This window comes from Anopheles marshallii, chromosome X (assembly GCF_943734725.1).
Source record: "Anopheles marshallii chromosome X, idAnoMarsDA_429_01, whole genome shotgun sequence".
Taxonomy (NCBI): domain Eukaryota; kingdom Metazoa; phylum Arthropoda; class Insecta; order Diptera; family Culicidae; genus Anopheles; species Anopheles marshallii.
The window spans coordinates 7,690,370-7,715,010 of record NC_071325.1 but is presented as its reverse complement, the minus strand read 5'-3'; the positions used below and the strand labels follow the sequence as shown (position 1 = coordinate 7,715,010).

The following is a 24,641-nucleotide window of genomic DNA, read 5'->3' as shown; positions in this document are numbered from 1 at the left end:
TAAATATATGCATGGCAGGTAAAAGTGGATCCCAAACACCAGTGTAACCTTTGTTACCATCGAGGGTTCTACCGGCTATCCTGTTAAACGTGGTGATAGAGTGGGCTATTGCTTACTTATTGCTCGGAGGTGGAATATTCTAATTTCTAGTTATCGGAGTACTTCCGTAAGAGAATGGAGAAACATAAATTAAAACACGAATGCTCGGACAGAAACAAGTATGATGCCGGAATTCATGAAGACATAAATCAAATAACGAATGCTCCGACAGAAACAAAGTATGATGCCGTAATTCCTTGTTGATTCTTTCCAATAACCAGAAGATTAACTGTAGATATATTTCAATAGTTTATTTTCCTCTTGTCCGTCCCAACATCTCGTATACTTTAGTTCAGTACTTGGCTGCCTCGTCGTCTCAACTTAACACCGGCAGATTCCAGACAACATTACCCAACAGGCAGCCGGTAACGAGCAATGGGAACCGCGGGCTAAACTGGCTGCTAATGACAATGTGCGGGTGGCACGGCTTGTACTGTAGCTCCCGCAGGATCTCCGGTTCGCTACCGTTGCTAACGTACTGCCGAGCGTACTGCATCTCATTGCATTGCTCGTTAAACGCTAGCAACCGCACACCGTAATCATCATGCGGCGAACATATGACCCTACCGTCGGGTGAAAAGCACGCCTCCCGCATATAGCCCTCCACCTTGTTCGATTCTTGGATGTAGTAGAGCAGCCGGGTACCGTCGGCTGGCACGTGTTTGGCCGTACGTTTCCTCGCCACGGTTGTTTCCGGTGGCCACACAGCCTTCTCGTTGCTGATGGTGGTTACATTGCCTCCATCCACGTTGGTTCCGTTTGGTGGCAGTCTTAAGTGTGGTGTATGTGCGAGGTTTAGACACGACGCGCCAGAATGACTCGGAAAAACACTACAACAGGGGTCTACCGTTAGCTGTGGTCGGTTTTGTAGCAGTTGTACATTAGTTACGTACTTGGTGATTACATTCCGCTGCATAGTGCTGCTATTGCACCAGGTCGTTTCACTCAGAACAATTCCGTTGCTTTGTTGCTTCTTGTCTTCCACAAAACCGTTGTGATTATCTCCTTCCTGCTGCTGATCCTGATCCTGCTCCGTCTCAGTTTGTTCTTCCTCATCCGGGTGCAGGTTCTCTTGATCCGTACGAGTGTCGTCTTCTTCTTCACTCCAGCTTTGTATATCATGTACTACGGACCACTGCAATTGCACAGATCAAATCACTTATTATTCTACTTTTACTTCAACATAACTGTTATATATCCCGGACGTAAGTGTTACTTGCCTCGGTTTTTTCGTCGTAGGATAGATTTCTACTAAGAGCGCACCAGCCTTGAGGATGTATCTACAAAGAACATTGCAATACACACAGATATGTGACAGTGTGAAGGGTTATTTAATAAATACTTGATGTTTTACAATAACTCCAAACAAGATATCCGCAACGTGAAATACAACAGGTTATACCTATCCTTACTTTTTGAACAAGATTGTGCGGTCGGTTCGTTCAACCGTAAGGTGCATACATACCGTCAATCCACTAATCATTTCCGCATCGTCCCCGGGTGGAAAGTCGCTCACAAACTCAATACGATTTCTCTTTCTGCTGTGGGGGACCGCGGGAGTCTTGCGGGAAGCGCACGGGATCCGTTGCTTACGCATCAGATTCAGTCGGTGAATGTTTGGCTGGCGGAATGAGTGCAAACGGCATTGGTATGTGGTAACATTCGAGCCTACTTCGCTTTGAAACACACGCAGCAGCTTCGGAAAAATAACAGGTCCCTACTTACGCGAAAGTCGACGAGATCGCCGGCCAAGCTGGGAAAGTGCAGATCGTGTACAAGCATTAAGTAACCGCTGCTCGTGCAGAGCACTAGGCGCGTTCCATCCGGTGCCAACCGACACCGCATCAGTCCCGGCATGTAGAGCAACCGCTGGTACGTACAGCCCTGCTCCGTGCTGTTGTTTAACTCCCAACCGTACACTAAACCGTCCAGTCCGGACGAAATGAGAATACCGGCCTGTTTCGCGTACTCGATGTTCTTCACCCAACCGCTGTGGCCGTTCAGTGTGCGCAGCTTCGTGGACAGGTTACGCGAATCCCACAACGCAACCGTGGTGTCATCCGAGCAGCTGGCAAAGGTACGATTGTCCACGAATCTAGAGCGTTTTGTGAAGAAAACAAACGTGAGCGAGGCTGTTGTATTTGCTGCACGGGGGTGACAACGTTGCTGCTACTACATACCTGATGCAATTAACGCTTCCATCGTGAGCGTTGTCGACAGCGCACACCTGCTTTTCTGTGAGTGGATCGAACAATACGATGGATTTGTATTCACATGCAGCAGCCAGCACCGTCCTGTAAGAAGTACAAAAGGAAAATGGCCTAATTCTTCAATTTCTTATAGAAAACATTACAAATGTTTACAAACACCCTCAAACTTCATATGACTACTAATACGTTTGAACGTGATAGGTATACAAAGTACTTCAAGAGTCAATAGAGCAAGGTCAAGCAATAGCACCCAAGCTGCGATACGGGGCTCCCAAGTTCACGGACCTCGCGGCATTATGAGGCAAGGCTTCAATTCCTACGGTCAGCAGCGTGTGTGTGATTCGTCGCCTCACCACCAGAGTGCAGTGGAGAAACGTCATTCTTCCACGCGAGTTACTATTGATAATCACTGATCGTGCAGATCAACACAACATTGAAAACTGCCTAGGTGTAAAGTGGAATCTCCTCCCGGAAGTTGAAGTTGTCCAGGGAAAACCAGGAAGAAAAGGGTCGTACGCACGGATAGGGTGCATCAAGTAGAAATCTCACATTCCCCAGGATCTCCCTAGTATCTATACAAGGTTTGGTAAGATACAGCAACACAGCGATATATGTTGAGTTGTAGCAGTGCATGATTGTTTTGTTTTTGTTTTGTATTCAATTTACATGATAGAAATTCATGGAAACGCAACTCCTCCTTTAAGGGCTTATGTATTATTTAACCACATCAATTCGTATGCGAAACGCTGCGTGCAAAAATAACCGCCCTTCCTCCCCTGGCCCGGGTATCAGTTCCAATCAACATCAGACCGTTCAGTTGTCGGCAAACTCGGAAGTGATTCACGGTAAGCGGGTATGTTTGCAGCAAACAAGCAGCAAACAAAACGGCTAGCTGCCGCACGGTGACGCTGTCTGGAGGTCCCGGGCCCAGCACAAACCGGCGCGGGTTATGGTCAGGGTCATAGTAATGCATGAAGAAGCACGCCTTGAAGAAAAATAAACAAAAAAGGGTAACCCGCACAACAAAGCGTTTTGCGATCGTATCGCGATGGGCAGACGGCCGATAGACGGGGTTTTTTATCATCTGCCTGATGTGTCTGGAGGTAGCAGTACGGGTACATCCAACTACAGCTGCAGTTGCGTTTGAGGTTAGATTGTGGATCAAATTAAATGTTACATGATGTTGCAAACCACGCGAACCATTTTACAAACCCATGTCTGTCTGGTGGTGGCTTTATGTTATCTCCCAAACCTAGGAACTAGAAGGTGTTGAATGTTGGTGCACGGTTCGGTTTTACCTTCTTTCAAAACTCGTTTTGTAGCCGCGGTGCCGCGACCGAAGGCCGAACCGTCGATATACCCGGCTGTAGTCAATCCCAGGAAATTTAACACTGTTAAGGTCATGCTAGATGGTCCGACTATCACATCACCCTTTGCTGCTGCAAGATACTGAAAACTAAGTGTCTGCAGATGTAGTGCCGTCCTGCAGAGATTGAAATTCGACCCTCTTGGTAACAGGTTTGCGGCAAGCAAAACAACAAAAAAAAACCCACCAAAGCCACAGCTAACTAGATTAACTCGTTATTCGGTACATTAATGGTTGCCTTTTCTGGGTGATTCACGCCAGCAGTACGCAGCAGTACTTCAGTGGCGGAAGTTACATAGGAAAAACCTCAACAAGGCGACATCTTCGGAACTGGTCCGATTTTGGGTATTAAATTGATTGATATAACACTTAATGATGGAATTAACCAACGAAAACTGGTTTACAGTACTGATTGCCACCATTAAAACCTTCCAAAGAAGAATAAATAAAAAACAAAACAACCGCACCATTCAACAGAAACATTAGCGACACCCCTCAAATGCGCCGCTATCGTATGACACAGTGAAGTTCTGCGAGACGCTGCCTTTTTTTTTGTTTGTTTGTTTGTTTGGAGGAGGGAAGGGAGTTTTATTTGTCTCACCGCCGCTTATGCGGATACGAACTTAAGATTATCGTCTCCGTGGCTAATTCGCACAAACCGGCGTATCAACACCAGCTGGCAGTGGTGAAAACGCGGAAGCCGGATATTATGGTTGGATCTGCCACCGGAACGGAACAACGGTCGACTAACCTCGCTTCCATGCAAACCCGAAAAAGAACGGCCATAAACTTCACCTCCTCCACCAAATTGAAAGACAAAAAAAAAAGCGAATGTTGTAGCGGCGGTGTGCGGTACGGTAGCGTCGTGCAGGGTGGGGTCCTCCTCCACCGCCACAATTGCGCAAGAAAAAAACCTCATCTAATGGAATCGATCAATCAATTACGCCAGGAAGTAGATGTACGGTGGCGAAGAAAATGCGAACACCCGTTTAGAGACGCCACAAACGCACCGGTGACGTCGCCAGGCAGTCCTAAAATTAGGTGGGGAGAGGTTCCTTCCGTTAATAAATGTTTTGTAATAATAATAAAAAAAAACAAAACCATCGCAATACGAAGAACCAACAAACACACAAAGCATAAAGTGTAGCTTAAGGTGCGATCATGCGATCGAACTTGAAACCAGAAGCAAACTTTCGAAGGACGTCCGGGAGTTCAACAAGCTTTTTTCCGAAAAGCAGAGGCCGCGGCTTAAGGTGACGTATTGCTGGTATTGCGTAATGGGTGGGCTTAATGTGCGCAATGGGCACGACCCTAAACGCCTCCCGCAGAAGGGATATACAATGTAGCAACCAATGGATCTGGTTCAGATTTATCTATCCGATTCAGATTCACGAATCTGAATATCATCTTACAATAGAATGAATGTAGCTGAATCTTTGTTTCAAAGATGCATAACTCCTCAAAGATTCGTCCAAGATTCCACTCATCATCATCCAAGATTTTTTGACCACCAAGGAACGCACTTAAGATTCATATGAATGACTCTTCGCAACAGATGCATGGTACACAGCGCTAGTAGCAACATAATACTCGGGATAAACTTACCCATCGGGAGAAAATTCCAGGTTGCAAATAGCGCCACAGTCCTGCCCACACCGGTACGGCCGGGTCAGATCGTCAGGCAGCAACTTCGGCTGCAGCGACCGGAAGATGGTACGGTGGATCATGTCGGTGTCGCCAATGCGCGGTGGCAGACCCCGCTCCCGCCTTCGGTACCATTCGTGCAGCGACATGCTTTCAATGTCACGGGTATACACTTAAAGGGCGGCACGCCACAACACATGTGGACGCGTGGTATAGCGCGTGAAGGGACGACGCTTCTCAATTCGCTTCGCTTCCGTCCGCGTGGGTGCAAGGCTGTAGATATTATGCTAAAAATAAAAATATTCCAGCTAATTTGATTGCAAAGTGATACGGAAATACACGGGCTTTTATTTGTATGCTAATGACAGTGAATAAAGTATTTCCTCTTCCGAGATCTCGTACGGGAGGGCTTCCTCTATCGTCCCAATGTCAGAATTGGGCAGTTTTGTACGGTTTTAGTCGGTTGATTGATGCATTGATGGTGGCAATGAGGTTGAATCTAACAGTCTGTAGGCGTGTGGTTCATAAGCTGACACTATTTCGGGTCAAATATGACCGCTAGACCGCCTTTTCCGTACACGGATATATCGCACACCACGCTGAACACTGAACTTGAAATGCGACCCATGCCCCGTCGCAAGGTATGTAATTAATCACCAACACTTGTACCGGAGCTCGATCGGATAAACGCAAAACAGCACGACAAAAAAAAAACTCATTTGACCCAAATTCCTGCGTACGTGAACGGCAAGGGCACAACCGATCTACCCAACCCGAATAACCCCCACAAACAGCACACGTTGTCGGTCCTAGGCAAATCGGTTCTAGATTACACTGCAATGCATCGTAACGATGCATCTGTGACAGGACCACCCGGTACCTGAAGGCTATAAACGGCTTTATCTTCCGAAAACGTGTACACAACGCAGCACACAATGCCGGCAAATACCCCAGGTTTAGTCGATAACCGATCCCATTCACTTTGCACAAGTGCCTTTACAGTACATCTCTGCGTGGCGTGACGACAAACATGAAACATTTTGCACAAGCAGGAAAACACCATTCAACCTTTTTTTTGTAAGAATCTTTTCTTTAGAATCAGCTTAACACCGCAAGCAAACAGGCTGACGCAAATCGGGCACGGCAGATCAAGGAAACTTCGACAAGACGGCGAACATAATCAGTGGCACCGCGCGCCCGTACGGTGCGAACGTGAAAAGACGTCTATACTGTACCGCCGCACACCGTACAATGCAGTAACCTACCTCGAAGCGTTACCGTATGGCAGTTTCGTAGCGTTACGCACTGTTGGATCGGTCGTGCCCGCCGCACTGATACTGTGTGCGGTGGCACCAGCACCGGGACCGTTTACGGATTTAGGGAAAGGGAAATCCCACCACGTAAGGCATGCAGCTGAAGAGCGAAGCTGGGCCGTGTACAGATTTACCAACACAGTGACCGTTGGTTTAGCATGTTTCGTGTCTGCAAGGTGGTTCGGGCTTTACAGACAATCGTGTGGTACGACGCGGTGGACCGGTTGTGTGGGTATTTGTGTGTTGATTTCGTTCGCGAGGCCGTTACTGTGCGGGTGGTAGAGACACAGGTCGATAATGTAATCAATCATCTGCTGGTACGGTAGTAGGGACATGTTCGCAGCAACAGGTGTCATGGCTATCTTCAATTTGTTTGGAGTCATTCTATTTGGCTCACAGTACGATCATGGTAATGGAAGGTGTCATGGATGGAGATCACCATTGGCAAGAATTCGATTTCAAACGTTTTGGTCGACGACTGAGTGGTAACATATCTAGGAAGTCTGGTGATAGAGTATGTCTATGTTCTCATTATTTTCTCTGAACTCTGAAGCTTGAAGGTTTAGTAATATCTGATATGATGTCATGAATAGCGCAAGTTGTACAATGTACCATACATCCTGGTGATGCAATTTTTGCCACATCCAAAGAATCCAAAATAAATGGGGTTAAACTTCTAAAAGAAACATGACATAAATAATACTGATCATTTGTTGAGGAGCGTGTTAATACAGGTAATTGGCATGAAACTTACTTAATAAATTGTTTAAATACTCTATTTAAGGTCGCTTGTTGAATGTAACCAATCCTGAAGACATGTTGATCGTCAACTGAGTCTCGTATCAATTTAATTCTGCTGTAAGGAAGATAAATAGGAATTATTATTCGAATAAGGTTTGTATGGTTTTTAGGAAGTATTAAAAACCTGATACAGTAGTCTGTATTGAAATCGTTACCAGTTCACCTGAGTTAAATGTATTGCCCAAAAGTATGCTGCTGTACAGCTATTAGGGCATGCTATACGACCAGCTGCAAGTCATCACTTTAGGAGTTACAGGTATCTTACTATTTCTATATCCAATTTCTAAAGCCTTATTGCAGACGCGTTTCAGATGCATTCCGATGGTTAGTTTTCTAGCTATGGGCAAATATTGATCATATTTACAATTTATTTTGTCGTGTTTTTAGCTGCTATTATCATTTTCCGCTGTTTCCATGCTTTATCTCTTCCGTAGCTATCAACGCGTTGTTTAGCATCACACCATTTTACTTTTTTAGTTGTGTGTAACATTTACATTACTGTTTTGATTTTATACAACCAACCCGTAGCTAAAATGTAGCTAAAATCAAAGATTTCGAGCTTTATTTATTAATTATGCGTCATTATAATGATAAATCATAATCAATTATCCTGCCTAAAAATTAAATAATATGTGTTAATGAGATAGGTTGATTGCAGTTCAGCCTTTCAGTGGCTTTAAGAAAAAGCCCATTCGGGTTCCCTCAGCACTCAAATCCATTTCTATTGTGACGTCCTTGCCGGTGTTTGCTTTACGCACCACAAATAGCAGCTTGCCGCCCCGGGCATTGTGAATCATGGTTTGAATTTGATTTAGTGTCTTGAAGTTCAGTGCCGATAATGTTCCAATCTGTAAAATCTTGTCCTGGATGGCTATGCCCTGCAAACGGCATGATGGAAGTTAACATTAGCACAATCAATCGCGTTTGCTTAAATAATAATAAAATCAGCAGCATTACACGCAAAAAATATTGCTAACTACAAAACATGAAACAAAAGGGGACAAAAAATTTGTAAATTACCATACGATCGGCTAGCTGGCCTGGTTCTACCCGTTCCACTAAGACAAACGGTTCCAACGGTTTGTCACGCTTTGTCACATTCGCCTCACCACCATCGTCCACCTCCATCGGTGGCGGTGTTTGTTGGTCCGGCACGCTGGATGATACTGTGTTTTGTCCCTGCTTGAACAGTAAGGCCATTTCTTTTTCGATCGTTGCCAACAACGCTTTCCGATCGTTCTGCAGGCAAATGATGGAATGGCGTGCTTTCCGCACGGCATAAACATCGATGTCATGCCGCGGGTGTCCATCACTGTCCACCAGCGGTTCGTACAGCCCAATATTGTTCTGCAATTCATAATAGAAAAAGATTATTCATAGCTTGCGCTTTCCTCCAATTGCTCACACAATCCATCCTGCTTGTACGTACCGCTTTCAGCACCATTCCGTGTTGTTCGATTGACGCTTCCAGGTGATCCTTTCGCTCCATAAGAGTTTGCAGAGTTTCATGCGACATTTTGCATCGAATTTTCGCTTTAATGCGCCCTGTTACACTTTGTGGATGGCACGATATAGAACGTTAAACATTTCTCGTGATTCAACAGCTTTCCTTTGTTTTGATTCGCGTACGGTGGGCTGTCACGTTTGACGTTTCTCACTCGGGAGCAATTCGATTGTTCGTGCCGCGTTCAAATGGAGAGAGACAGAAAATACCATCCAAATGCTGCAAGTTACCCGAGTGCCTCGGGAATGTTACTTGCAAAAATATATCTTTTCGTTAAACGCGCTGGTATGACATGCAAATGAGCTTTTTCATCGTTTGTCGAGGTTTTTTCACTATACGGCACAATCCACCAATGTATACTTTCAATTACGGGTCGTGTGCGAAAGGGGTTTAGTGCGATCTGTATGGAAAACTGGGTTACTCAGACGATTACCATTGCTGCTCACTAATTTACCGCGAAATGGGACCTCAAAAAGTGTGAGAAAATCGCATTCTTCCATTCGATAGCACGTTCGGCACGTTCGGATACTTTTTAGCCAAATTCGTGCCAAACCACGCCAAACCACGAATATATTTTGTAGGTCCATTTTTCTTCTCCCAACCTTTTTCGTGGACAAACCATGTGCACGAGTGTCGTTCCAGGATTTGAAGTAGTGTTTGTGTTTTAAAGGGTCATTAGCCGAGAAGCAAACCACAGTCGTAAAATTTAGTAACAGCGCCACCTGTTAGACGCGATTATTACTACAGGCAGGATGGTAACAGGATCGTTATTTGGATTACCCTAGGGCCACAACTAATCGATAAATTAACGATTGCGAATGTTTCTTCAATTTATCATAAAATTACAAGGTAAGTTAAGCGTGATTTAAGGATAATTTAATCAAATATGGTTGGCCAGGCAGTTTACTGAAAACGGAAATGGACCCAAAGTGTCATTTTTTACATTATCCATCCGGATTATTCGTGTTATTAATTTCACTGAACTGTCAACTCTTGACATTGATGGACAACGGTTATGTAGTTTTTTTTTTTTTCTTGTACAATATTTTTCGAATAAAATTATTGTTTTAGAATATGCAGAAATTTTTCTCAAATCGATATTATTTCCTTTATTAGCACCGTTAAAAGAAAAGCATGCAGAAATTAATATGCAAAGTCAATAAAATATAATAATGCTAACGTATGTGACCGACGCACACATCCGATGCCGGGTTTGGGGTAGCGACCACCAGAGGGAAGCACGCGTAAGATTTGTTTGAAATCTCAAACACCAACTGAAAAGTGATTTTTGTTTTGACAGCAACTGTTAGCAACAAGCGTTGCTACCTACAATACGTGACCACGGGCTTCTCTTCTACAAATAGGTGTATAAAAGCTAACATTTTTTTCGAGCGGAAGTGTTTTCTGGTTGTAAAAGCACACTTTAACCACCATCTGGAAGGATACCAGCCAGATGATGTACGATCAACAGATCGATGAAAGGGGCTATCTGTTGTACCGGAATCGCTACAATGGTAAAACGGAGCAAGACAACCCGAACCTGCTGTTTATCTTGCTGACTATAAATGAAAAGTATGCCGGTTCTCGCTACAGCACGTACCGCTGCGCCGGCAAACTACACGCACTTCAGAAAGCACTGTACAGTAAGTATGCATGTCGGCCAATGCGGAGGGATTTTAATACGACTTACATTTTCTGTGAACCCGCAGCATCGCACATACCTTTCGAGATGGTCCACTCAATTCTGAACCGCCATCAGCTGCACCTGATCGATAGTGCACCGTCCATCAAACCGTCCCAGCTTACGAGTGTCGTACATGACATTTATTTCGCCGCCACCCGGATGGGTTACTTTGACGAGCTAACGACACGTCCGAACCTGGACGCGGTCAGTGCAATATTGGCCAGCTTTTTCTGGGCCGTGTTTGATCCGAAACGAAGCACTCCGGTGTCGGTACTGGAGCTACGCCAAACGTTTCTACTGCTGTGTGACCATACCAGCCATGCGCAACTCGTTTGGGAACACTTTCGGCTAACCAGTGACCACAATCTGTGCGTGTCACGGCACCGTTTTGAAGCGATGCTTAGTGTGTTATCGAAGGTGTTAACCTTTCTCGGGGAACCGGACCATCTGCGACCGTCGATGGTGCAGCAGATTACCGGTGAATGTTTTGCCAACTATCCGGGGTTGGTCGGGTTAACTGAGTATCAGTTTTCCTGCCTATGGAAGCTTTCGTCATTGTTTTCGTACTACGGCAACGTGGTATCGCTTTGCAAACGGCTCCGTGACACTGAACACACCACGCACGGTATGTTGTGCACCGGGTGCCGGATTACGATCCGTGGGCTACGCTTCAAATGTCAGCGCTGCCGGCACGTGTCCCTCTGCATCGAATGCTTCACGACTGGTTACAGCAACAAGCGACATAATATGGCGCACAAGATGTATGAAATTAGCGGCAGCGATACGGACGATGGTTCGCGATGTAGCGCGTTTGTTGCGAAACTGTGGCGCTGGTTAAAGGCGACCAACAATCCTGCCGCTAGCACGGGTGCTACACCAACATCACCCTCTACCTATGAAAATTTGGAAGCAAAACTTCTCGATACGAAAGCGGTTGATTTGATGCAGGGCGAAGAAGTGTGTATGGTGCAGGAGCACGACGGTGACGGCGAACGTAAAAACACACAGCGAAGAGAATCGATCGTTAATAGTACGCTAAAACGCAACATGAGCCTGTTTAGTAGCGTCGAGTACGGTGTGTTTAACAATACGCAGCAGAAGAATCTGCTCGCCAAACTGGCAGCGCTGGTAGACACGCTGGAGGAACAACATGAAGCCACTCGCAACCGGATGGTGGATTGTTGGCAAGGATTGACGGATGAACAGCGCCAACCGGCCGCTAGCATGCACACACTGTTGGAGAGCTTCGTGGGACAGATTGCGGAAGGATTGACACAGCTGAAAGATATCGGAGCACAGCTCGGACAAGGTTTGCCACAGTGTTCGAGCACACCGTACCGTCAGACAGCGCTTACATCCGATTGCTCAACCGACATTGCCACAAGAGAAAGTAATATCGGGGGGTCTTATTTTAGGGCATATTAGGCAACCATTTTTTCACGCCTGTTTGGGTTGGTTTTCATTTTTATAGAAACAATGGGACGTTCGCGAATAATGGAAAAGACGGAGCTGTCCGTGCGTGATATTAGCACCTGGTTCCATATCGAGCTGGACCGTGGTCAGCAGACTGGTGAAACAGACGTAAAGAACGGCAACCCACAGCAGGAGCTCACGGAAGAACGGACGATCAAAAGGGATGAACTGTCGTGCCGCATCGATCGATTAAAAATGGACACCCAGATGGTAAACTTTCGCGATCTGTTGCTGAAAGTGCGCGAGATTGTGGATGATTCGTACAGCGACAATACCGAGCTGGCCCGTTCCACACAGCAGATCGAAAAAGCGCTAGATCGTATCATAGCTGAAGAGGAGCTAAAGCGTGCCCAGCAACAGCAGTTACTGCAGGTTGTCTAAAACGCGCGGATTAATTACATCACCAATTTATATATATTTTGTATCACCGTATCGCATGACATATTTTTCCCTCCTTAACGCGACATGTTTTGTTTACATTATTACGAAAATAAATGTAAATTTGTAAAAGAACGATACACCAACGGTTCACCACTGATTCTGCCTATCAAACCACGGGTTGCAGCGACATTTTACACCATCTGTTAACGTTTAGCAGCATTCACGTTTCAGTGACGGCCACCTTCACCTCATCCAGCACCAGCTCGATCTGTTGGTCAAGTGCCAGTATGTGGCCGATGTTACAGCTTTCCGTGCCAATGAAGGTGACCAGCAGTGGCAGCTTGTTCATCTGCACCACCTGGTAGCCGGTGTAGATAGAGATGATATTTCGATTTCGACCGAGGCCCAACTTGTTTGACTGTTCCGTCGCCATCGTGAACGTGGTGTGGAACGACGGCTTCATAATCATGCCGAGAGATTTATCATCACCGACCTTCATCAGAGGCACACCGTCCCGATCGGTGATTATGATGCAGTTCAGACCGGCCACACTGTAATGCAGTTCAATGAGAAAAACACAGTTAACGAAGAGGTTTGTGCTGATGTTGTTTCGTTCATGTACTGTACGTACCGTTTCCGGATATTGTGGAAGAACCTTTTCACATCATCCGTCATTCTGGACGTGGTTTGTTCCTAGTGGAAGTTTATCCGTCCTTCAATTATTGGCAATTCGTAATTTTGTTGGTCTGGAATACTGCAAAAGATTCAATAAATTGCAATGTTTATTTTTCCTTTGCCTTTTTAACCGTCACAGATTGTTTTGATAAGCAACCGATGACAGCAAGAGAAAAGGTGAGCTCATGGAACACTGCCGCATAAAACCACCATATTTTTTTTTCATTCATCGACAAACAGTATTCATTTCGACATCTTGTCGATCAACGAGTTCATTGCATTTGATACTGCGGCAAAAATCATTTATATACGGCGGTTTCTTATTTTACACCTTCTTCTAGGTCTGCTGACCATTGGGGCGTTGTGCTTGGTTAATCCTAGAAAACAGTTCTTTCAATTAATACTCCTTATATACAAATTCTGCTCATAAATATAGTCAAAGATAGTCCGCCTGCATCATCGAAGATTAATGACCATGAAGACTAGGGTGCGAGATTAGCTACATTTCGTTTCTTGATGGAATCTTCTGTCAAAAACCATCTTATTTCAGTGGAAGTTTATGGTAACTATGCTCTAGCAGAAGCAAATTGTTGCAATTGCCTTGACCGATTTAAAAGTGATAATTTTGATCTGGAAGGTGAAGAACATTTCGAGACACCACAAAAGTTTGAGGATGTACAACTAGAGTAAATGCTCGATGAAAATTCTGCACAAACACAATAGCATCTCGCAAAAACACTTGGAATATTTCGAAAAAATAAGTCAACAGATTAAATGCAATGGGAACGTTTATTCCCCACATGACCACATGGGTGCCATTTGTACTGAAGACGGGGAGTAACATTACCTGAATGTAGTGGAAAGTAATGGAAAACTTAGTGAAAAAAAAATAAATGACCTGTTTAGTATAAAAATGAGTCAATAAGCAAACTATTTGGTACATCATAGATTTAATTTTCCCACTGCGTTCATCGGAGTTCATTGTGCCGTTCATTTCTCGATCGACTGAAAACGATGATAAAGACATAATACACTCTCGTTGGCAGGAATCAAACTGGAAGGCAGAATTTTGCAGGCTTTCCCATCATATTTATATCTTTGTTATTATAATACTGAAACAATTCTGAAAGGGGCAATTTTATAACACGGCAGCTGATGTTTTCTGCATATTTTACTCGCTAACTTAAAATGCATTTCATCATGGCCTGTTTGACAGTTTTGTATTCCCTCTCTTTTTCTCTCATGTACCAACGAACAGAACAAAAATGTAAACACAGCAGTAAAATATTCCGCTAGTAATAAAAGCAAACCATTGTCGAAGTTGCCTCTCCATTCTGCAGGCACGATCTTATTAATTGCATTGCTATATTGTTGAATTTTTCGTACTGTAAATGTACGATGTTGTAATATTTTCCACAGTGCAAATAGTGCCCGCGAGAAACGGTGGAAACGAGCGGAACTGTTTACTTCGGCAACTCTCCAGCTGATTTGACGTGAAGCGCGCACGTGTGTGGGTGTGTGCATTGGAGGTTTGTTTTTCACACCGGCGCACATACAGTCGCTTGTTTAACTCTTGATTCGACCGTTGCGTGTTGCGGACGAAAAAGGACGTCCGTTCTGGGGCAGTACGTGGTACGCCTGCTCTGCTGTGGTGCTACGAAGGACTTCAACAACAGTCAATTGTGCTAATGTAAGACAAGGAAAGCTTCAGAGTGTGTGGATAAAGGCGGCAAAATAAGGAGCGTAGTTGTACGAAGCAAGCCGAACAAGAGAAGCAACCAAGAACCCGTGTACATTTCGATGAATTTGTTTTGTTGTCATTTGCGCGGTAGCTGAAATGGGCGAGCAGTCAAAACTTTGCGATTTTAACGTGTGCTAATCATTGGATTTCAACCTTCAGCTGCAAAACTTAAGTGGGTTCGCAATAAATCGACCCAACAGTGTCCCGCATATTGCGTATTCGAACAGGTGCTAAAACCCCTTTCGCTTGTGTACCGTGTGTCGCCGCGTTGTGATAAGAAAATAATATTATCGGTCACACACAGAACGACGTGTGTGCGTGTGTGGGTTTGTTGTTTGTACGGTCCCGTCTCATCGTTAGTGCTCATTATCGGAGGGTGAGGAAAGAAAAAAAGGCACACACATTTACACACAAGGTACAGAAATGAAGAAATGCATTCACCCGTGTTCTGACCTAAAATTGTGAAAAGCCGACCAACGAACCCAAATTCGGATCAAACAACAGAGCAAAGCGTGCGACAAGTGTGTGAGTCACCCCGCGCGGACAATCGCGTGCGTGTGTGCATTTTGCAAACAAGGAAGAAAGCACACACACAAAAACGCAGGAAAGAATCCGTAGTAGTTAACGACTTTTCTTTGGGGCCTGTGTTGTAGGGCAGTCAACGAAAATAGACCTCCCCGAACCCCCCCAGCGTGTCTCACAACTCCCCATCCTAGCCCACCACCGAAAAGCGGCATGGCGTGCCGTCGTCCTTTCAGCGTCAGCCCTGTGTCGGGTGGCCGGCTATTGATTGGTTTGATCATCGTCACTCTCGCGCTGATGACAACGGCAGCACAATCAAAACTGGTAGGTGGTCATCACACTGCTCCAATCATAGTTCAACATTTCCTAGCCTACCATCAACAAGGTTCAGCTGTTCAAACGTATATTCGGCAACTAGTAGGTTATTTGGATTCGTTCTCGCGTATCCCGATCGGGTAACTTTGCAGCAGAGGAGTTCTAGATCTGGACTCCACACAGCGTGGGACCTCAAGAGCAATACGAATCAATACACACCCGAATATCTTTTGGGTATGAAGCGAGGCCCAGATATATCGCTTAGTCATCAGGCTTGCATTGCTTTGACAACACAGCGCCAATGTAGATTGGTGTGGTATCATACTACCGATAAGCTATACCAACTGGTCGTAACCCAACCCAGATAGTACAGTTAAGCATTACGAACAAAGAGAACTTAGCAAGAAGAGCGGTATATCTGTAGGTAGCGCAGCACCTAACATGTAGGGTAAAATCTCGTCTAGACTTTAGAGAATAGTGGCCCAACATTCGTTTGGCTATCTTGACGAACTTCAATTCGGTTTTTTTTTTTTAGAGTTTATTAAATGCCTTTTCTGTCTAAAACTGGTGTAGTAGAAGTTAAGGCATAAGTCAGATGTGTTCAGGTCCGGATATCTTGTGTCCTTGTACTGTAACCTTTTGTGTCTTGCTAATGCCAGCGTTCGTTAATGTCCAATTATGCTATTCTGTGAGGATCTTCAAGTTTTGATATCTCGACTGAAAAGTCTTCCACGAATAGAATTTGAGGCACAGAAAAGGATCAATTTCGGCTTAATATTTGTAGCCATTGTTTCAATTATTGGTTTTAAGCGTTGTAAGCTTTTAAACAAATGGAGCCACGGCGATTAATTCGACAAATAAGTTTTTTTTTTTACTTGTTTTAGACTGTTATCATGCTTATCTGTAATTCTTTGTTTCATAGACAGCCAGTACAGTATGGCAATTGGTTTATTGCGGCGTATTAATGTCATAATCTTGAGATGGAGGTGTTTGAGATGTAGCGAAAGCTGTTGGGTATAATATTTTTTAAAATGTATTTTAATATAAATATCTTTCTTTTGTATGCTTTTAGTTGGTGAATGGCACCGATTGCATCATCCGCGAGCCACTGTACAACGTGACGTTTGACTTTAATGCGCTCAGCTCGGATCTCAATCACCACGTGATGTCCGAGGAGAACAACGAACGATTCTTCTTCAATGTGTGCGATAAGGATCAGAACGGGAAGGATAACCGGACAGGGACGCGTGCGTACCTGGTACGCCAGGACAAGCGGATCACGCTCGGCTACGAAGCACACCTGCAGCTGAACAACGGACGGATGCACTTTTCATTCTTGGGCGAACCGTGCGGCAATGGTAGCCACTACACGCTGGACGTAATACTGCTGTGCAGCTACGAGCGTACGCCGACCGATCTGCGCGTGATCCCGTACACACCGGACCAGTGTCGGTACTTTATCTTCTGGGATACGCCGCTCGCCTGTCAGCCGCTGCCGACCACGCTGGTGGCCAACAGGTGCACGGTGAGCGACGGTACCAACCGGCATCTGTACAATCTGTTACCGTTGGGTAGCGCCAACCATGAGTTACCGTTGCCGGATGGATCCCGGTTTGTGGTGTCCGTGTGCAAGCCGGTACGCTACGGGCATCTCACGATGTGTCCACCCGGCACGGGCGTGTGTCTGGTAAACGGTACGGAGTATCGTGATTACGGCCAGGCCGTATCGGATCCCGTAATCGATCCATCCGGTCGGCTGGTGATGGAGATGCGCTCCAAGACGGAAGCGTGCCAGAACTCGTTGATTGTGTTTGAATGCGGCAAGGACGATGGCATCGAAACGGGCCCAATTTACCGTGGTCGGAAAGACAACTGCACGCATGAGTTTGTCTGGCGTACCGCACTGGCCTGCCGGGATACGCGGCCCTGCTCGGTGAGCAATCCGATCACGGGCACGCGGTACGATTTGGGATTGCTAGCGAATCGGACCTACACGTTGACGGCGCGAGATAATCGTACGTACGAGGTGGGAGTGTGCCGTATTCCCGCGTCCAGCCACTGCCCGCTAGATGCGGGTGCATGCGAGGTGTCCACAAAGCAATCGGTCGGGCTCGGAGGCATTTCGGACGAGCTGCACTATGATACGACGGGCGCACCTTACCTGCTGTACCGTTCCGGCGCTGTTTGCGATGCGTCCACCGAACGTCGGTGGGAAACGCGGCTGGAATTTATCTGTGAAACGGACCCGGTGGTGGATGGTCGTACCGGGGCGGTTGTACCGCCGACCGTGGTAGAAAACGGCGAATGTCAGCTGGTGGTACATTTCGAGACGGTGCTTGTCTGCGAACCGGCACTGATGGCGTGCGGCGCTTACAATGAATCCGCCAGCGATCAGTACGTCGATCTGTCCCCGCTAATGGATGCCACACAGAACTACGAAGCGCGCAACCGAGTCGAGCAAGGGCGACGCTATTTTCTTAACGTATGCCGACCGCTCGTGCCGCAGTATGGGTTAAGCTGCCGGGGTGGAGCGGCCGCCTGTGAAGCTACGTTTGACGGTGTCACGGCACGAAATGAAACGACGCTTGGCTTCCCGGACGTGTCGCTCGTCGTGGCGGGCGATACGGTGCTCATGAAATATCTACGCGGTGACCCATGTCGGCAGGATCCGCTTACAAACCTGTCCACCACCGTGGCGTTCCGCTGTTCACCAACGGCTGGACGTGGTCAGCCGGTGCTTGTGGAGATTGAACACGGTTGCCACTATCGCTTCGATTGGGGTACGGCGGTTATATGCCCGCCCGAGCTAACCGTACCATTCGAACAGAGCAACTGCAGCTTCCACAATCCTTCGACGGCAACTTGGATGCGGATGAGTGGTGTGCTGGATGAGCTGTCACTGTGTGATAAGCGACCGGTTGCCTCCGTCGACTATCATACCGGTGCACTCAACATCCGCTACACGGAGCCTGATCCGGTTAACTGCAGCGGCACGCTCGGTAAGCATTCGTCTGAGGGGAGATACACAGTCCTACATCTCCTTCCGAGCTCAAGGTTTCAGAAAACGTTTGATAAAAAATGTCTGATTACCAAGTTTGAGTAACAAAAAGGCTTGTATTAATGAAACAAGTATTTGAAAATCGATACAATAGACTTTTCTCGTAAATTTGTTAAAATTTCCATTGCTTTGCTCTTGACATAACTTGCTAGAACTTGAAAAGGCCGTTTGCTATACGACAATATTGACAAACTTACACAGTTTTCCTTCTAGCTTATAGTAAGTTAATCAAATAATTCATTTTTATTTTACTTTATTTTGATTACCTCAAGGGGTTTGTCGAATAGCAGCTGAATATCTTTTAACGTCCTTCAATTTGTCATAAATTTTTCCTAATTTCTGTTTGTCATGTACTTTTTCGCAGGTATTTCCTTTCCTAATATGTGTACACTTGAAGTGTTTACAAATTCGCGCACTCTGAAGCTAATATTTGAGGTAGTTTTCCCTTTCATTTGTTGTTGTTAGTGTATTTCTCCCCTTGAGGTGCATTATAATTCCTATAAGAGTATTCTAATAATAACTTTACATTAAATGGTCACAGGTGTGAAAACGTACAACGTTACTGTGGCGTGCGCTCCGGACAGTCCGCTCGATCGCGTAATGGTAAGTTTTTTCTCTTTACATAATCACATCGCGTAACGCTAAATATGCTAAATATGTTTCTTAGTTTCTATAAGCGCTGAGAGATATCGTTTCCTATTCGTACAGTTAGACATGCCAGCGCAAAATGGTTTGCCAAAACACGTTTGAGAAGATTCAATACAAAAGTCTGTTGATTGTGTAATATCTTGTAAAGAGAAATTTGGGAATATTCGTATCACATGGTAACAATATCGTGGGAATAGTTATTGCTAACCGTCTGGCCGATAGTGTTTTAAAAATTGTGACTTTTAACATATCTAATTGCGCTTTGCCTATTCCTAATGATTTCATCATTTTATAAAGCCTGGTGCAATAACAGAAATGAAATTCTTTGTTTTACGATTACATGGCGCATTGGCATGCCAACGTTGTCCGGTTTTGTAACATGCAGTACTAGTTGACCACTAAATCTATCTTACCGTTGCTGATGGTGTACGGATGTTCTGATTTGAGCGTAGAAGGATCGCTAAAGTTAGCTAGTGGCGCACCGTTCGGTATACATTTGCTGGACGGCGTGAGTTCAATGGGCGGTGTGCTTTCAAGCGATGGAGGCGTCATCTGCGTGCCGGTTTGCAGCAGGTTTAGCTTGTCCACCGATGCCATGCGTATGTTGTTGGACGCCTGTACGCCCTTGAGACGGTACGGGTGGGGCATTGCGTACCGCAGCTTGTCCCAGAACCATGGTTCGTCACAGCGCACGTAAGTGTTGGTTTTCAGGTACGCGCGCAGTTCCGCATCGAGCGTATCTATATCGCCAATGTCTTCGTAGATGATCGGTATGACACGATTGCGCTTGTCCGTTACCGACTGTAGGTACGCGGTGTTAAACTCCATTTGGCCCCAAACCGATTCGATGTAGTTTGGCGACAGCACGATGATGGTGCGCCGTGATTCTTCCACCGCTTTGGTAATCTGAGGAACGAGAAAGATAGGGCAGAGGATTAGGCATCACAATGGGCTAGAATGGGTGTCACCGGTTGCTAACCTGCGAGGAAATCAACTCTCCCGGCATGAAATCGCGTACGTGCCAGCAAATCTTAAAGTTCATCGGTTCCGACTCGAGCTTGGGCATCAGCTTATTGACGACAAAGTCTTCGTCCTTGTGCGAGTAGGAAATGAATGCATCGTACCGCTTGTCCCGGTCGACCTGCTCCTCCGCTACCAACCACCGTAACCGATCGTGCCGGAACAGCCACACCTTTATCTCGTGCTGGTAGCGTGTGTACAGCCAGTAGATTATAAAGCCAGCCACTGCCAGGCAGGTGATGGTCACGCTAACCACCACGATCAGTACTGTCCTGTAATCACACAGTGCTTTCTGCGTGCTGGTGTTGATTGGTTCGCCACCCGCACACCGGAGCCCTGTAAAGTCCTTGATGCGCCCTACGTTATCGCTTACAAACTGCAGCAGTGGTTCGCCACATTCGCAAATCCATGGGTTTGCCGACAGGCTGATGTTGCGCAGCCCGGTTCGGTTTACCAGCGCTCGGACGAGCGGAGCTTCGAATTTCGACAGTTGGTTGCCACTGGCATCAATTACTACGAGCTCTTCGGGTAGGCTATCGGGCGTTAGCGTAGTTAGGTTGTTGTTTTCTAAATACAACTTCCGCACACTGTTCCAACCGGTGCCTTTCCTCGGTAACGTCTGCAGCATGTTGTTTGCGAGGTTCAGCTCGATGTATCTATAATCATCGTCCTTCAGCACGGCCGGGCTAGGAATGGTAGGCACGGCAGTTAGATTTTGACCGCTGCAGTTCACGATGAGTGTACGATCTGCCGGACGGTTGTAGCAAGTACACTCGCGCGGACAGAACGTATTCGCTGCATCTAGCTGACAGATTAGATCTGCTGGTGCGACATCGTAAGGTGTACGGTGTGCTAACTCTGGTGGATTTGCGCACCGAGCACCTTTCAGCGGGAATGCTCTTTCACTGAGTCCGTTCGTACGTATATGCTGTACAAGGTTATACATGTGACAGTCGCAATTTAGGGGATTGTCTTTCAGCAGGATGGCTACCGGCAAGTTAGCATCTTCAATACGCTGAAAGTCGAGCTGCGTAATGTTGTTTGATTGCAGGTTGATGACCACAGTTTTTGACAGGAACGCAAAGTTGATGTCACTCAGCTGCGTTATTCTGTTGTGCGACAGATTGAGATGGACCAGGGCGGACATGAACTTTCTAAAGTCCTGAAACACGGTTACAATTTCGTTGTGTGACAGATCAAGACTGATTACACTATCCAGATGATTGAACGGTGTTTGATCCAATAGGAACGGTGTGTCGTTCTGATATACCACCGGCCTACCGTCCACATGTAGTGACACCCGGTTGTGACTGAGATTGAGCGTTCTGAGTGAACTGCCCTGATCCTCGAACGCTTTCACATCTATCACATGAAGTTGGTTGTGTTGAAGGTACAACTCTGCCAGCTTTGTTTTCGATTTCAAGAGATTTCTGTAAAACAAGGTCAAAGTAAACAAAGTAATTAATACACCTTTACGCTGGATCAGCTGGTGACGGCTTACCTATTCAGTATCGTTAGCTTGTTGTGGGAAAGATTTAGCACGCGTAACTGAAGGGTATCCCGAAGCAGAGCGTCTGGCATCATTTCCAACAGTTCATTATGCTCTAAATGTAGTTCCCGCAAATTGACTAAACCATGCAGCAGCTGCTCCGGTAAACTTTGCAGCAAGTTATTGCGCAGATTGAGTACCTTCAATTCGCTTGCTCCGGCAAACAGTCCTCCCGGCAGCTCCGTTATCTGACAGTCGTGGAGTATAACCTCCCGAAGCTTATCGAGCCCGGCAAATAGTCTATTCCCTAAGACTAGTCCCGCACCTTGCTGGTCGGTTGCTGAGAAGAAGGTCAAATTGATATTTTTCTTCAACAAACCTCCCGGCAAGCTGGTCAGGAGGTTAGAGTCTAGCACCAGTTTCGACATAGCTGACAGCTCATCAAACACACCATCCTCTAGCTGCGTGAGCTGGTTGGCGGAGAGATCAATTTCACTCAGCTTCGGCAGTTCCACAAACTTGTCAAGTTGCTTAAGCTCGTTGTTGTACAGATTCAGCAATTTGAGGTTGTTTAGCTTGGACACTAACCCTTGCGGCAGTTCGGTTAACCCGTTCTCCATCAGTTCCAGCGTTTGGAGGTTGGTTAGCGGGTGTAACAGCGACTTTGCCACACCGGCGCCAAAGTCGCGCTCACGCAAATCGAGCCACTTTAGTTTGGTCAGATGTTCGAACAGCCGCGCGTTATCGAGTGGCAATACGGCGGAACTTTTCATCGATAGCAGCTCCAGCTCGTTCAGGTTGGAAAATAGCGCCGGTTCTAATGGTACGTGTTCGCTGTATTTAGCATTTCCCACGAGGTAAAGCTCCTTTATATTGCTAATCTGCTTCGGATCAACTAATCTCGATAGCAAGTCAACGAGCGATTGGTTTCCAACCGGCATCGGGCAGTAGGAGTAGTCTAACTGTTGGAACTCAAAGTTGGGAAGGTTCGTGATGTTGTGCAGTAGATCGAAATCGGGCTTGTTTTTGCATAGCACTTGTAGCTGCTGCTGCTCTTCTTCTTGTTCCCTCACCGTTGATTTTACTTGGTGCAGTATGAAATGTATGCTGAAACCCTGACATTGAAGTTCGATTGTGGACATTTTTCTAACGACGCAGCTCTGATCGCCATTTGTTGGGGCTTGGAGCGCCAACACGCCCAAAATGAGGAACCAAACAGGAACCATCGTAGAGTAGTACCACGACTTTCGCTTCGACATGTGAATTATCTGTAAACATAAAGCTGTAAACAGTAGCGTTAGTGGGAATGCATATGTTTTGTAGAATGGACGTTGAGAGCAGTAATCTAATCGTTGTTTATGCTGTGTTCCCTGCTTCGTTTGATGTAAACAGGATTGGCAAAATAGGTCGCCTTGCTTTGAGTCCGGAATAAAGCTATCATCACATTCAATATTGACACGTTACACTACGTCTTTATGGGAATAGCTATGAGTCGAAGACGAATATGGTACGGGTGATGCACGACTAGCTGAAATGTGATCGTATCGTTCATACGTGACTTGAAGCTTTCACTAATTTGCAATTGTTGTGGCGTTCCATTGCATTGTGAGGCATTTAATAGTTCATGACATTTTTGAGATGGGCTTCACTGATAGCAGTAAAACGCCTAGCACGGCTAACAGATAGCTCTAACTCTTAATCTGTACGAATGAAAACGGCGAGATTCGACCGATTGAAATGGCGTTGTTGAACAACGATGTCTTTGCAATTTGTGGCTGCCCATTTTGTAAAATGGATGATTCGTTACGACCTTTCTATAGTACAACACGCAAAACTTACAGCACTGAAACATTCATGGGTTTGGTGCGTCGGCGTGTGTGTGCGTGTGCTAATGGGGGGATTGTTGGTGATCGATTGGGGGGAGAGGCAGCCATCCAATGAATATGTGGAGACTGTGTGTTACTGTGAGTTTGACATCGAGATGAAGATCGCGTCACAGTTCGCACACACTTGCAAGCTTATCAAATCACCACAACGCGTTTATGCTACTGCTATAAACCGGTTCTGTTGATGGCGTGCGTCAACATCTCGACACTGCTCTTAGTGTTGATTGTTGTAGATCGTAGGACAGTATTTTATAAATCGGTTCTCGCGTTCACGACACACTATTCTGGAATGGAATAATGCATGTTGTTAAACTCACCTTTCCGGTTAGACGCGCACCTTGCTGCTAACTGCGCACCACAACGAAAGTGTTGGTCGGTGTTGGTGTTATTTCGGAATTTTTAGATTCTCAGGCACCGTAATGTAGTACCGCCGGTTTTGAGATCGGGATTTCCCCGTGACTGGTTCGCTACACGAGACACGTGCGTGCCCGTCCGTTGCATATGTGTGTACGTGTGGCACAACAAAATTTTCGCACCAGTATGTGCCTATTGTTGTTGGTCGCGAGCAATAAACAAATGCAACCGTTTTGGACGATGACGTGCACTGACCGTACTGGTATTGTATAGCATGGTGAATGAACTACACGCACCCACACATCTATCTACACGGTTTGTTCACTTTAGTTTTGTTCACGAAATATGGTTTGGTGGGGATACGTTTTAAAACGCATGACAACGTAATACGTCCAGAGCCGTACGCTGTCAAGAGCAGACTGGAATGACGAGAGCTAACGTTTATGCTGCTCTGCGCT

General features: G+C 45.9%; 5 protein-coding genes across 5 annotated transcripts in view; 2 read left to right on the top strand and 3 right to left on the bottom strand.

Annotated features, from left to right (window-relative positions):
- Nucleotides 1-415: 415 nt before the first annotated feature.
- On the bottom strand, nt 416-5,483 carry LOC128708617 (DDB1- and CUL4-associated factor 10 homolog). The gene is made up of 7 exons (XM_053803600.1): nt 5,281-5,483; nt 2,280-2,393; nt 1,825-2,194; nt 1,565-1,720; nt 1,320-1,379; nt 993-1,234; nt 416-929 (listed from the first exon to the last, which is right to left on the bottom strand). Exons 1-7 carry the CDS (start codon nt 5,466-5,468, stop codon nt 416-418), a joined length of 1,644 nt encoding a protein of 547 aa, XP_053659575.1. The 5' UTR covers nt 5,469-5,483.
- Nucleotides 5,484-8,092: 2,609 nt separating this feature from the next.
- Nucleotides 8,093-8,949, bottom strand: LOC128718693 (26S proteasome non-ATPase regulatory subunit 9). The gene is made up of 3 exons (XM_053812316.1): nt 8,863-8,949; nt 8,454-8,780; nt 8,093-8,311 (listed from the first exon to the last, which is right to left on the bottom strand). The coding sequence occupies exons 1-3, from the start codon at nt 8,947-8,949 to the stop codon at nt 8,093-8,095; spliced, it is 633 nt and encodes a 210-aa protein (XP_053668291.1).
- Nucleotides 8,950-10,390: 1,441 nt separating this feature from the next.
- On the top strand, nt 10,391-12,475 carry LOC128710306 (uncharacterized). Its single transcript, XM_053805360.1, has 3 exons — nt 10,391-10,580; nt 10,647-12,011; nt 12,093-12,475. The coding sequence occupies exons 1-3, from the start codon at nt 10,391-10,393 to the stop codon at nt 12,473-12,475; spliced, it is 1,938 nt and encodes a 645-aa protein (XP_053661335.1).
- A 220-nt stretch (nt 12,476-12,695) lies between these two features.
- On the bottom strand, nt 12,696-13,150 carry LOC128709944 (ragulator complex protein LAMTOR3 homolog). Its single transcript, XM_053804983.1, has 2 exons — nt 13,107-13,150; nt 12,696-13,026 (listed from the first exon to the last, which is right to left on the bottom strand). Exons 1-2 carry the CDS (start codon nt 13,148-13,150, stop codon nt 12,696-12,698), a joined length of 375 nt encoding a protein of 124 aa, XP_053660958.1.
- Nucleotides 13,151-14,548: 1,398 nt separating this feature from the next.
- Nucleotides 14,549-24,641, top strand: part of LOC128718682 (cation-independent mannose-6-phosphate receptor) — a 57,441-nt gene continuing 47,348 nt past the window's right edge. The window contains exons 1-4 of the mRNA XM_053812305.1: nt 14,549-14,553; nt 15,608-15,737; nt 16,801-18,727; nt 19,328-19,389. Coding sequence (XP_053668280.1) covers nt 14,549-14,553; nt 15,608-15,737; nt 16,801-18,727; nt 19,328-19,389 — 2,124 coding nt within the window. The remainder of the gene's footprint in view (nt 14,554-15,607; nt 15,738-16,800; nt 18,728-19,327; nt 19,390-24,641) is intronic.

What these genes read in the sequence shown, in the direction of transcription:
- LOC128708617 (XM_053803600.1), bottom strand. Translation starts at nt 5,468, where the DNA reads ATGTCGCTGCACGAATGGTACCGAAGGCGGGAGCGGGGTCTGCCACCG. An exon ending in GCGATCTCGTCGACTTTCGC is followed by an intron (nt 1,721 to 1,824) that starts GTAAGTAGGGAC and finishes TCATTCCGCCAG; the next exon opens with CCAAACATTCACCGACTGAA. An exon ending in CCTACGACGAAAAAACCGAG is followed by an intron (nt 1,235 to 1,319) that starts GCAAGTAACACT and finishes GTGCAATTGCAG; the next exon opens with TGGTCCGTAGTACATGATAT.
- LOC128718693 (XM_053812316.1), bottom strand. Translation starts at nt 8,949, where the DNA reads ATGTCGCATGAAACTCTGCAAACTCTTATGGAGCGAAAGGATCACCTG. An exon ending in ACGGAATGGTGCTGAAAGCG is followed by an intron (nt 8,781 to 8,862) that starts GTACGTACAAGC and finishes TATGAATTGCAG; the next exon opens with AACAATATTGGGCTGTACGA. An exon ending in GCCAGCTAGCCGATCGTATG is followed by an intron (nt 8,312 to 8,453) that starts GTAATTTACAAA and finishes TGCCGTTTGCAG; the next exon opens with GGCATAGCCATCCAGGACAA.
- LOC128710306 (XM_053805360.1), top strand. Translation starts at nt 10,391, where the DNA reads ATGATGTACGATCAACAGATCGATGAAAGGGGCTATCTGTTGTACCGG. An exon ending in ACTTCAGAAAGCACTGTACA is followed by an intron (nt 10,581 to 10,646) that starts GTAAGTATGCAT and finishes GTGAACCCGCAG; the next exon opens with CATCGCACATACCTTTCGAG. An exon ending in CGACATTGCCACAAGAGAAA is followed by an intron (nt 12,012 to 12,092) that starts GTAATATCGGGG and finishes TCATTTTTATAG; the next exon opens with AAACAATGGGACGTTCGCGA.
- LOC128709944 (XM_053804983.1), bottom strand. Translation starts at nt 13,150, where the DNA reads ATGACGGATGATGTGAAAAGGTTCTTCCACAATATCCGGAAACG. An exon ending in TTCCACAATATCCGGAAACG is followed by an intron (nt 13,027 to 13,106) that starts GTACGTACAGTA and finishes ACTGCATTACAG; the next exon opens with TGTGGCCGGTCTGAACTGCA.